At 45.2% G+C, this 13038-nt stretch overlaps 1 protein-coding gene across 1 annotated transcript in view; it reads left to right on the forward strand.

Moving 5' to 3' along the window:
* Positions 1-13038, forward strand: part of ttc38 (tetratricopeptide repeat domain 38) — a 51730-nt gene that overhangs the window by 31298 nt on the left and 7394 nt on the right. Inside the window, exons 10-11 of the mRNA XM_067999687.1 lie at positions 2864-2945; positions 5023-5188. Of these exons, the coding sequence (XP_067855788.1) occupies positions 2864-2945; positions 5023-5188 (248 nt within the window). The remainder of the gene's footprint in view (positions 1-2863; positions 2946-5022; positions 5189-13038) is intronic.

Genomic DNA, 13038 nt, shown 5'->3' on the forward strand with positions numbered 1-13038 from the left:
AGGGAAATGTTAGAATCTATTATTAAGGACATAGTAACAGGGCACTTAGAAAATCATGATATGATTAGGCAGAGTCAACACGGTTTTATGAAAGGGAAATCATGTTTGACAAATCTATTAGAGTTTTTTGAGGTGTATCTAGCATGGTAGATAAGGGGGAACCAGTGGATGTAGCATATTTGGATTTTCAAAAGGCATTCGATAAGGTGCCACACAAGAGGTTGTTACACAATATTAGGGCTCATGGGATTGGGGTAATATATTAGCATGGATTGAGGATTGGTTAACGAACAAAAAACAGAGAGTAGGAATAAATGGGTCATTTTCGGGTTGACTGGTTGTAACTAGTGAGATGCCGCAGGTATCGGTGCTTGGGCCTCAGCCATTTACAGTCTATAGTGATGACTTAGATGAGGGGACCCAGTGCAATGTATCTAAGTTTGCTGATGATAAAAAGTTAGGTGGAAAAGTAAGCTGTGAGGAGGATGCAAAGAGTCTGCAAAGAGGTATAGAAAGGTTAAGTGAGTGGGCAAGTAGGTGGCAGATAGAGTATAATGTGGGGAAATGTGAGGTTATTCACTTTGGGAGGAAAAATTTAAAAACTGAATATTTTTTAAATGGTGAGAAACTATTAAATGTTGGTGGTCAGAGGGATTTGGGCGTCGTTGTACACTAAACACAGAAAGTTAACTTGCAGGTACAGCAAGCAATTAGGAAGGCAAATGGTATGTTGGCCTTTATTGCAAGGGGGTTGGAGTACAACAATAAGGAAGTCTTGCTGCAATTGTACAGGGCTTTGGTGAGACCACACCTGGAGTACTGTGTACAATTTTGGTCTGCTTACCTAAGGAAGGATATACTTGCCTTAGAGGCGGTGCAACGAAGGTTCACTAGATTAATTCCTGGGATGAGAGGGTTGTCCTATGAGGAAAGATTGAGTAGAATGGGCCTATACTCTCTGGAGTTTAGAAGAATGAGAGGTGATCTCATTCAAACATATAAGATTCTGAGAGGGCTTGATGTTGTAGATGTTGAGAGGATGTTTCCTCTGGCTGGAGAGTCTAGAACTAGGGGATATAGTCTCAGGATAAGGGGTCAGACATTTAGGACTGAGATGGAGAGAAATTTCTTTACTCAGAGGGTTGCGAATATTTGGAATTCTCTACCCCAGAGGGCTGTGGATGCTCGGTCGTTGAGTATATTCAAGACTAAGATCGATAGATTTTTGGACACTAAGGGAATCAAGGGATATGGGGATCGGGCGGGAAAGAGGAGTTGAGGCCGAAGATCCGCCGTGATCTTAATGAATGGCGAAGCAGGCTGAAGGGGCCCTATGGCCTACTCCTGCTCCTATTTCTTATGTCTCCACCCTCAGTGCATTGCCCCAGGGTTTCCTGGAGCTTCCCCAGTGGAAGTAATTGGGTCTACACCTGTAGTAAGAGCAGGCCTAGTGTTAGGATGAAAATAAATGGGGGAGATGGGTGCTCAGCCAGAGGGTTTACAGGGGTCGTAAGGGTAGAATGAAGAGGCTGCTGGCAGACAGGTAGGTACTCCTGTGCAAGCCTTCTACAGCCCCACTGATCCCTGCCCCAGGATGAGTTGAATCGCATGAGGCATTCAGTACCAGTTGAAGGCCCCAGTGTTGATAGTGAGGCCTGCATTCTCTCAGGCCTGCAGCTGAGCTTGCATTTCCTCCCTAATTTTAGGTATAAGGCCCAGCCAGTGGGCACCTGAGATGTTCTGTACCTGTCGGACACCCAGTGGGTGGCCATAAAGGGAAATCTACCCTAAAATGCATAATTTGGGTAAATTAAATTAGGACTTTTGAATTTTGGAGAGAAGGAGCTGAAACACTCGGCATTTAAAGACTGCTTTGCATCTATATAAAAGAAAGCCATGTGAAGGAGTTTGAAAGGGTGAGCTATCCTAATTGTAAGAATCTTTTCTCTTGTGTTTTTTCCTCAGTTGTCACTGAGTTCTTTGAGGAGTCTGAGTGGCAATTGTTGTAGTGCTGCCTTTTTTTTTACTCTAACTCCCATAGTGCCACAATGAGTTTCCTCTAGGAATTTCCCAATTTCTGTTTTCTGATGGAAGAGGAGAACCAACAGAGGAATGTCAGAAAGATAAAGCTGTACCAGAGACACTGTGCACCCACCTGCTGGTACCCAGACACCGAGTATTCAGCAGAAAGGCCGTTCTTCCATTAGTCCGAAGCACAGTGCCTGTGAATTCTTCAATTAACCAAGAAGCTGTGACAGTTATACCACCCGCTGCAAGCAGACCTGCAGCCAAACTCTACCTCAGGCTGGCACTGCCAATGGCTGTGAAAATCAGTCTGCCACTAGAAATCAGCCCAGAATGACCAGCCTACATTGCATTTTCCACCCTTCCAGTAGGGAAATTCCACAGACATTTGTTGAGCTAATTCTGAAGTTTTTTTCAGTGTCAATCTTTTGTTCTTCCATGCATGTACATGGTTGTCTCTCTCCCTGTCTTTCTCTCTTCCAATCTCCCTCTTTCTAGCGTTCAAGATTCCACCCCCCCCCTCACCCCACTTCTTTTCATCTACCTGTGAATGTGAAATGGCTATTTTGGGGGGTGATATTGGCTTTGAATGGCTGCTGTGTTTATAAAGCAGCCATTTCATTTCAAAAGGTAATTCATTGTGTAAAGCACTTAGATGTTTCGATGTGGAAGGTATTATGTAAATGCAAGTATTTTATGTTATTATTTCCCTCTGTTTTCTTTCCCTTGTTTTCTGTTGTCTTTTGCTGTTAATATTTCCTTTGGAGTGTCAAGAGTCAATCTCTTGCTTTAATTTTCTTTGCATAACCTACTTTCAATCTATGCTGCATTGATGCAGGTTTCCACAAATTGTTTCAAATCTGGAACAATGCTGGATATCGTGGACACGTGTTCTATGTTGTATCGACTCCAAATGGAAGGTAAGTTCTTTCCTGAGTTCAATGCCTCAAATTTAAAATTCTCATTCTCCTGTTTAATTCCATTCATGGGCTCTCCCCTCCTGACCTCTGTAACTTCCTCTAGCCCTACAACCCTACCTCCATACTCTCTGTTCCTCTGACTCTGGTCTCTGATGCAACCCCCCCACCTTCGCCCTACCATTGGTGGCTTCAGCCACCTAAGTCCCACTTTCTGGATTCCCTCCCTAAACCTCTGCACCTCTCTCTTCTCCTTTTAAGACCGTCCATAAAGCCTACCTCTTTGACCAAGCCTTTCGGTCATCCCTTCTAATATCTCTTCATTTAGCTTGGCTGCTTTTTGATTACACCTCTGTGGAGCGTTTTTCTGCATTAAATTTGCTATATAAATGCAAGTTGTTGTTGAAACAATTTTGGATGTAGTCATCATACATAATACAAAAAGAAACACATGTCATTAATAAATGACATTGTCTGGGGGTGGGGAAGAAGCCAAGTAAACACCAGTCAATATCTCAGTGGGAACGGAAAATAAATTACCATTCTTAATCGGGCCTCACAGGTGCTTTTCATATACCTTTTTGTCAACCCTCTTAATTGTACATGTTAAGCTATTTATTGCAACTTTTGTTGGCCTGTTTTACACCATAGGTTAGAGTACTGTGTGCAGTTTTGGACACCCCATTATAAGAAGGACAGTAAAACCATACCATACAGCATAGTTTCACCCGGGTGATACTAGCAATGAGAAACTATAGTTATGAGTAGAGACTTGAGATAATGGCACTATTTCCCCAGAACAGAAAAGGCTAAGAGGAGATTTAATGTAGGTTTTTAAAATTAAAAGGGGTTTTGATAGGATTGATAGGGAAAGACTACTTCCTCTGGAGAGTCAGTGACAAGGACTGATCAATTTAAAATTGTCACTATGTGAGTGAGGAGAGAGGTTAGGTGAAATGTCATTATTGGAGCCTGTAATGTTTTGCCACAAGGAGTAGCTGAGGCATAGATCATAGTATCTTTTAAGGGAAAAGTGGATAAATATTTGAAATAGAGAAGATGCAGGGTCATTGGGAGAGACTGGGGCAGTGGGACAGTTTTGGATTGCTCTTGCAAAGAGCTGTTGCAGACACAAAAGGCTGAATGTCCTCCTTTTGTGCTGTAAACTTTTACGGTTCTACGAGCTCCTCACTCAACCTTACTACTAAAGATGAGAATGGAGGGTGTGAGGAAATGAGGTTTGAGGAGCCACTTGTGATGGAGAAGAGGCTTGCAATTGTTCTTGCTCTCCAGGATGACCCTGGAGTAACAAAAGGAATTAGCTGCAGAGAGGGATCAGTGCTACTTCTTCTGGTGTTTGAGCCAAATCTGGTGATCAACAGCCAGGTCAGTCATAAGCCCCCTGTACTCCAATGTAGAAACTATGAGCTTGAGTCCATGGAGGTGGCTGTTGTACTGATGATAGGAATGGTGGACTATCTGGGAGCTGTGTGGACAAGGGACCCAAACGCGCAGGATAAGCAATTATGGAACAATTTGATGTAGGTGTCAGTGCCATCGTAGGTGATGAGCCAAAGTGAGAAAATTGGAAGTTGGAGATTTTGCCAATGAGGGAGTTCAGAGATAGTTTTTTTCTGATGGAAAGATAAGTAGAGAGATGTTTAGGAGGAAGGAAATAAATAATCAAAAACTGTTATGTTGATGAGTAAAACCTTCAAATTGGTCAGGCCTGGTTAATGTCGCCCAGGATGAGGAGTTTGTCAATGTAAAGACTCAGTCAGGATAGTTGGGAGGTCATTTCTGGAGGGAAGTTGTTCAGGGACCTGGGTGGGGTGGAGAGAACTATAAACAATCAGGATTTTGTAAAAGAGATGTGGACGTTGCAGAAATTTAGGCTAAGATGAGACCCGAAGATCAAATTCACACCCAGAAATGGACAGTTTTTCTTTAATGGATTTTGTTGTTTCCATTATGCACATGTTATGGTATTGCTGATCACACAATTAAACAAATGATAATTATAAGGATTGAAAGAACAAGTCAGATCCTTTTTTTTTACTGACAGTGCAGTTTCCCACAGGTATTAATGTTGACAACCACTGGAAGGAACTTGTCAGAGTCACCAAGAATCATGCCAAAGACCACATTCTTATCTTCAATGATGCTCATATACTGATGTCCCTGCTTGGAGCTAAAGACACTGAGACCGCACATCAGTTTATCACATCACTGCAAGAACTCTCCCAGTAAGCATGCCTGTATATTGGATACATCTAGCCACCTAAAGGTCTGAGAGCAGGTTCCCTACTTACCCTCTCAGGAGGGGTATACCGCAAGCATATTTAAAGATGGAAAGAGAAAATATTTTAAAAATGTACAAATTAAGCAACAATGCCGTCCTCGATGTTGTGACCTGCCCGGACCATCGCAGTGTATTGCAGATTTAGGATGTGAAGATTTGGTGCTTAGCTCGTTGATGTACTGTGTTGTTACTGAGAGTTTTATTTATTTTTAAAAGTGTTTCGTTGATGATTAGTCCTTCTTGCACTTTCTCTAATGTTCTAGGTGGCATTGTGCATAGATGTCGTCTTTCCAGCTCAGAGCCTGGGTTAGAATTGAATCCCAAACTGATGGCATGGCTGTCTCCTTACAGTGCTGCCCTAAGGGTCAAAAGAAAAAAGTTTTTTAGTAATTTCAATTCATTTGCCAGTGATGATGCTAACACTGGGTACCACAAATATTCCAATAATCAGTGTTGACAATCCTCACTTTAACAAGCACAAACTTTGTCCCACCCACCAATAAATCAAAAAAGTATTGAAATTGGGAGTTTATCCACTGTACTGAATTACAATGTGCCACCAGTTTTAGCTCTGAGTTTTAATTTCACACACTTTCAACCAAATCCTTAAAATGACTTTCTACTTTTTCCTGCATTTTGAGTCAGGGAAATAAAACCTTACATCCCAGTGTTGCAATAACTTCTATTTGCAGCCAATACAGTGTAGTGAATTCACTTCTTCAGCCCTGCTAATATATGAGCAGTTCCTTTCTAAAGAGCTGAGAGAACTAGCTCACCTAATCCTCTGATTATTAAAGTCTTGCATAAGTAGTGAAAAATAACATTTTAATTATCCTCTATATTTTAATTATATAAACTAGAGAGCACAACTCTATTTTAATTATATAAACTAGAGGGCACAACTCTAAAAGGGGTACAGGAACAGAGAGATCTGGGGGTATATGTGTACAAATCGTTGAAGGTGGCAGGGCAGGTTGAGAAAGCGGCTTTAAAAAAAAGCATACGGGATCCTGGACTTTATAAATAGATGTAAGGAATCTTACAACACCAGGTTATAGTCCAACAGTTTTATTGGAAAATCACAAGCTTTCGGAGGCTTTCTCCTTCGTCAGGTGAGTGTCGGATTCCTTGAAAATTGCCGCATATATAGTCATAGAACAATGCCTGGTGATTACATATAATCTTTCCAACTGCCCGTTATCAAGGCAATCAAAGGAATTGAATAGTGTTCAGACAGAAAAACATTAGATACCTGACTACTGAATATACAAACGGCCAGAACCAAAGACAGGGAGGGAGAGAGAGAGAGAGAAACATCTGAAAGGAAGAGAAAGAGAGAGAATGACCAGTTGTATTAAAAACAGATAACTTTTTTTTCCCTGGTGGGGTTACTTGTAGCGCGACATGAACCCAAGATCCTGGTTGAGGCCGTCCTCATGGGTGCGGAACTTGGCTATCAATTTCTGCTCGACGATTTTGCATTGTCTTATGTCTCGAAGGCTGCCTTGGAGAACACTTACCCGAAGATCGGTGGCTGAATGTCCTTGACTGCAGAAGTGCTCCCCGACTGGGAGGGAACCCTCCTGTCTGGCGATTGTTGCGCGGTGTCCGTTCATCTGTTGTCGCAGTGTCTGCATGGTCTCGCCAATGTACCATGCTCCGGGGCATCCTTTCCTGCAACGTATGAGGTAGACAACGTTGGCCGAGTTACAGGAGTATGAACCATGTACCTGGTGGGTGGTGTCCTCTCGTGTGATGGTGGTATCTGTGTCGATGATCTGGCATGTCTTGCGTGGGGATGGCCTTAGCGAGGTGTTTGTCGTCATCGATGACATGTTGAAGGCTGCAGAGAACGTGGCGTAGTTTCTCCGCTCCGGGGAAGTACTGGACGATGAAGGGTACTCTGTTGGTTGTGTCCCGTGTTTGTCTTCTGAGGAGGTCTATGCGATTTTTCGCTGTGGCCCGTCGGAACTCGTCGATCGACATATCCCGTTCTTACGAGGGCGTCTTTCAGTGTCTGTAGGTGTCCATCGCGTTCCTCCTCGTCCGAGTAGATTCTGTGTATTCGCAGGGCCTGTCTATAGGGGATGGCCTCTTTGACGTGGTTAGGGTGGAAGCTGGAAAAGTGGAGCATCGTGAGGTCGTCCGTGGGCTTGCGGTAGAGTGAGGTGCCCGTTTTTGATGGAGATTCGCGTGTCCAAGAAAGAAACCGATTCTGAGGAGTAGTCCATGGTGAGTTTGATGGTGGGATGGAACTTGTTGATGTTATTGTGTAGTGTCTTCAGTGATTCTTCGCCGTGGATCCATAGGAAGAAAATGTCATCAATGTATCTGGTGTATAGCGTTGGTTGGAGGTCTTGTGCAGTGAAGAAGTCGTGCTCGAACTTGTGCATGAAAATGTTGGCGTATTGGGGTGCGAATTTGGTCCCCATGGCTGTTCCGTGTTTTTTTTTATTCGTTCACGGGATGTGGGCGTCGCTGGCAAGGCCGGCATTTATTGCCCATCCCTAATTGCCCTCGAGAAGGTGGTGGTGAGCCGCCTTCTTGAACCGCTGCAGTCCGTGTGGTGACGGTTCTCCCACAGTGCTGTTAGGAAGGGAGTTCCAGGATTTTGACCCAGCGACAATGAAGGAACGGCGATATATTTCCAAGTCGGGATGGTGTGTGACTTGGAGGGGAACGTGCAGGTGGTGTTGTTCCCATGCGCCTGCTGCCCTTGTCCTTCTAGGTGGTAGAGGTCGCGGGTTTGGGAGGTGCTGTTGAAGAAGCCTTGGCGAGTTGCTGCAGTGCATCCTGTGGATGGTGCACACTGCAGCCACAGTGCGCCGGTGGTGAAGAGAGTGAATGTTTAGGGTGGTGGATGGGGTGCCAATCAAGCGGGCTGCTTTATCTTGGATGGTGTCGAGCTTCTGGAGTGTTGTTGGAGCTGCACTCATCCAGGCAAGTGGAGAGTATTCCATCACACTCCTGACTTGTGCCTTGTAGATGGTGGAAAGGCTTTGGGGAGTCAGGAGGTGAGTCACTCGCCGCAGAATACCCAGCCTCTGACCTGCTCTCGTAGCCACAGTATTTATATGGCTGGTCCAGTTAAGTTTCTGGTCAATGGTGACCCCCAGGATGTTGATGGTGGGGGATTCGGCGATGGTAATGCCGTTGAATGTCAAGGGGAGGTGGTTAGACTCTCTCTTGTTGGAGATGGTCATTGCCTGGCACTTGTCTGGCGCGAATGTTACTTGCCACTTATCAGCCCAAGCCTGGATGTTGTCCAGGTCTTGCTGCATGCAGGCTCGGACTGCTTCATTATCTGAGGGGTTGCGAATGGAACTGAACACTGTGCAGTCATCAGCGAACATCCCCATTTCTGACCTTATGATAGAGGGAAGGTCATTGATAAAGCAGCTGAAGATGGTTGGGCCTAGGACACTGCCCTGAGGAACTCCTGCAGCAATGCCCTGGGGCTGAGATGATTGGCCTTCAACAACCACTACCATCTTCCTTTGTGCTAGGTATGACTCCAGCCACTGGAGAGTTTTCCCCCTGATTCCCATTGACTTCAATTTTACTAGGGCTCCTTGGTGCCACGCTCGGTCAAATGCTGCCTTGATGTCAAGGGCAGTCACTCTCACCTCACCTCTGGAATTCAGCTCTTTTGTCCATGTTTGGACCAAGGCTGTAATGAGGTCTGGAGCCGAGTGGTCCTGGCGGAACCCAAACTGAGCATCGGTGAGCAGGTTATTGGTGAGTAAGTGCCGCTTGATAGCACTGTCGACGACACCTTCCATCACTTTGCTGATGATTGAGAGTAGACTGATGGGACGGTAATTGGCCGGATTGGATTTGTCCTGCTTTTTGTGGACAGGACATACCTGTTGTGTTTGGGTAAAGAACTGGTTGTCGAAGGTGAAGACATTGTGATCCGGATGAGTTGTAGGATGGCGTCTGGAGATTGGCTGTTGTTGGTGTTGAGTATTGATGCTGTTGCAGCGATGCCGTCATCGTGGGGGATACTGGTATAGAGTGCCGAGACGTCCATCGTGGTGAGAAGTGTTCCTGGTTCAACTGGTCCGTGGGTGCTGAGTTTTTGTAAGAAGTCTGTAGTGTCGCGACAGAAGCTGGGGGTTCCCTGTACGATGGGTTTCAGAATGCCCTCGACGTATCCAGAGAGGTTCTCACACAGGGTTCCGTTGCCTGATACGATAGGACGTCCGGGTGTATTGGCTTTGTGTATCTTTGGGAGGCAGTCGAAGTCTCCCACGCGGGAAGTACGTGGGATGAGAGCACATAGGGTGCTTTGAAGGTCTGGGTCGAAGGTCTTGATCAGTTTGTTGAGCTGGTGGGTGTGTTCTTTGGTCGGATCTGCGGGTAACCGCCTGTAGTGTTCCTGGTTGTCCAGTTGTCGGTATGCTTCTTTGCAATAGTCCGTTCTGTTCTGTATGACGATGGCTCCTCCTTTGTCCGCTGGTTTGATGACGATGTTGCGGTTGGTCTTGAGAGCGTCGATGACATTGCGTTGTGCTCGGGTGACATTCTGGACTGTCTTGTGAGTGCGGCTGATGAATCTGGCATTGACGCATCTCCTGACAGCTTGAGCATACATGTCAAGCTTAGGGCAGCGACCCTCCGAAGGAGTCCAGTTTGACTCTTTCTTCTTCTGTTTCTGTACCGCGGATCCCTCTGTCTGCTGTTCTGGATCTATAAATAGAGGCATAGAGTACAAAAGAAGTCATGATGAACCTTTATAAAACACTGGTTCAGCCGCAACTGGAGTATTGTGTCCAGTTCTGGGCACTGCACTTCAGGAAAGATGTGAAGGCCTTAGAGAGGGTGCAGAAGAGATTTACTAGAATGATTCTAGGGATGAGGGACTTCAGTTACGTGGATAGACTGGAGAAGCTGGGGTTGTTCTCCTTGGAACAGACAGTTGCGAGGAGATTTGATAGAGATATTCAAAATCATGAAGGGTCTAGACAGAGTAGATAGAGAGAAACTGTTCCCATTGGCAGAAGGGTCAAGGTCCAGAGGACATAGATTTAAGGTGATTGGCAAAAGAACCAAAGGTGACATGAGGAAAAGCTTTTTTACACAGTGAGTGGTTAGGATCTGGAATGCACTGCCCAAGGGGATGGTGGAGGCAGATTCAATCATGGCCTTCAAAAGGGAACTTGAAAGGAAAAAATTTGCAGGGCTACGGGGATAGGGCGGGGGAATGGGACGAGCTAGATTGCTCTTGTATAAAGCTGGTGCGGACTCGATAGGCCGAATGGCCTCCTTCCGTGCTGTAACCTTTCTATGATACATAAGTTTTTTTTTTAAGAGGCCACTAGCTCACCTGGTAAGTGTGAAATATATTATTGAACAAAACTAATCAGGAAGGTCACAGGGTTCATCACTGGTTTGTGCTAAATTAACCAATCTCAACCATTTGCAGTCAGCCTTGTGATCCCTTTTGGCCAATGTCCCCCTCTAGTGACATCTCTTGGAAATGCATGTGTGGACATCAAATGACAGGATTAAACTGTTATGGTGACCTCCAAATAACAGTTCAGAACAGTCAGTTGGGTATAGGACACCGACCACCAATGGAACTGATTCGCTGCCTTCAAGAGAGAAGGGGTAAAGGGGAAAAAATCAGAGGGAAAATTGAAGGTGAAAAGGGAAATCTTTCTGGGGGAAAACTGCATACCAGCTGCACACTGAGGGAATGGAAACCCTTTCTGTTCATGAATATGTTCATGAGTTCAGATGTGGAGCACGCATGGTAATATGTGTGCAGGCAATGGCACACTGCGCCATGGGGAAGCCTGCAGTGTGGGCAAACCCTCGTGCTTGCTCAAGCTGCCTGTCTTCGGCAAGAGGGAATGAGATGAATCCGTTTGAGTGCTTACAGAGCCTTAGTGACCTCCCTTATACAGCAGTGCACTGCAAACTGTGAGATGTTGTTTATATCGCCAGCAGCAGCCTGAAAGGAGCCAGAGCCATAAAAATTAAGCACCACAATTACCTTGACAGCCACAGGCAATGCTGTCCTTTGTCCTGCTCTGAGGCTGCAGTTGCAGCAGCAGCAGGTGACAAATCTCAGTCACAACCTCTTTCGTGAACTGCAGCCTTCGTATGCACTGGTCGTTGCTGAAGTTAAGGTACGAGAATTGGTCCCTGAAGGCCATCGTTGGATATGGCCTCCTGCTGAGTGCCCTGCACTGCCGCCTCCTCCTCCTCCTCCTCCCTGTTCTGGCAGCTGGTCCTGCTCTGCATGGCCTCTCTTCATTCTCCAGGTATGTTCAATTCCTAGAGGAAGCCCTAGCAGGCCACCCATGTCTGGCAGCAACCTTGTTCAGCACGCAATTTTAAATGCCACAAACAGTAATGCACGACCAGCCAGACCACATTCTATTTAATATAGCAACTTTCTCCAAGTATAGCAAACTTCTACATACAATCACAATTGTACCAGCAACTAACCTGTAACTCCTGCACGATCCCTTAAAATAGTGCTGGTGTGGGGGGGGTCCTTCATGCCCTTTAACTCCTGTTCAGCTTTGCGAGGTTAGGACAGTGCGATGGCTGGAGCGGGGAGTTCCAAAATGGTGCCAGCGTTGCACACTGATTAATATCATAATCTCCCTACTTTACATGCTGCCGGCATTCGTTAGGTGCACTTGTATAAACACCTTTACCAAGATAGTGTACTGCGCACGTCACACAGGACGCCATCTTGGTCACGAGAGAGGAAGATCGGGGGGAGAGGGGGAAGATCGGAGAGGGACATCAGCGGGGGGAGATCGGAAAGGGAGACATCGGGGGCCGAGAGGGACATCGGAGAGGGAGACATCGGACATCAGAACAGGGTGGAAAGTAGGTTTATTTTGTTTCTTAACTTTGTGCAATGGTTTTTTATTTAATTTATTTTGTTTATTTTTGCCTGATCCAGCCCTTCACGCCTGGTTTCACAGGCGTGAATCGGAAGCCGTGGGAAAGCCGCCCAGGTGAGTTTAAAATCGTTTTAACTATCTACTACTTCAGAAATAAAGTACCTTAAGTACCTCAATGAGGTACATTTGGTTCTTCAACTATCATCCCGCACTTCCAGATTCGTGAAGTACACAGACGCGTCTGTGGCAACCCTGGAAGTCAGCGGGTTGGAGCCGGCTTCCGAACCCGCTCGGGATTTTCGCCATTTTCGCAGCCTCCCCGCCCCCAATACACCTGCAATTTGATTTTAAAATTGAGCCCAATGTGTCATTAAGGAGGAATGCAGCAGTGATCCTGCAGTTTATGGAGATATGTGACTTTGGGGATAATATTTAGGGTGTAAATGAAGCTGATGAAGGAATGTCTTGTTTTGCTTTTGTTACCTTTGAGAGGTTTAAACCAAGTTTTCAAGTGCCGAAGTTTATTGGAGCATCTCTTTGTTACTGCTTGTTTATCTTTTAATTTAATTATTTCTTTTTGCTATGTTTCCCAAAGTTGAATGGGGGTGATGGTAGTAATCAGATGCCTGGTCATGAGGTAAATCTTAAAAATAGTTGAAGACAATCCTGTGAAAAAGCCTCTTCTTCTGGTGGTATCACAATGGTCCAGAGAAAATGTAGAAATAAGTTCCTTCCTTTTGTGAGGAAAATCTCTGTTGAGGTCGTGGGCTGCGTCTTCCTGTTTTTATGTTGAGTTTTGTTCATCTACAATAACAAACCTGCTTAAATCCATTTCTGAAAAAATGCAAGTTGATATTTTCGAAAGAAAATTATGAATTCAATTCACATCAGACGTTATGCAGTGAACTAAGTGTAACATATCTCA

Source organism: Heptranchias perlo, chromosome 18 (assembly GCF_035084215.1).
Source record: "Heptranchias perlo isolate sHepPer1 chromosome 18, sHepPer1.hap1, whole genome shotgun sequence".
NCBI classification, from domain to species: Eukaryota; Metazoa; Chordata; class Chondrichthyes; order Hexanchiformes; family Hexanchidae; genus Heptranchias; species Heptranchias perlo.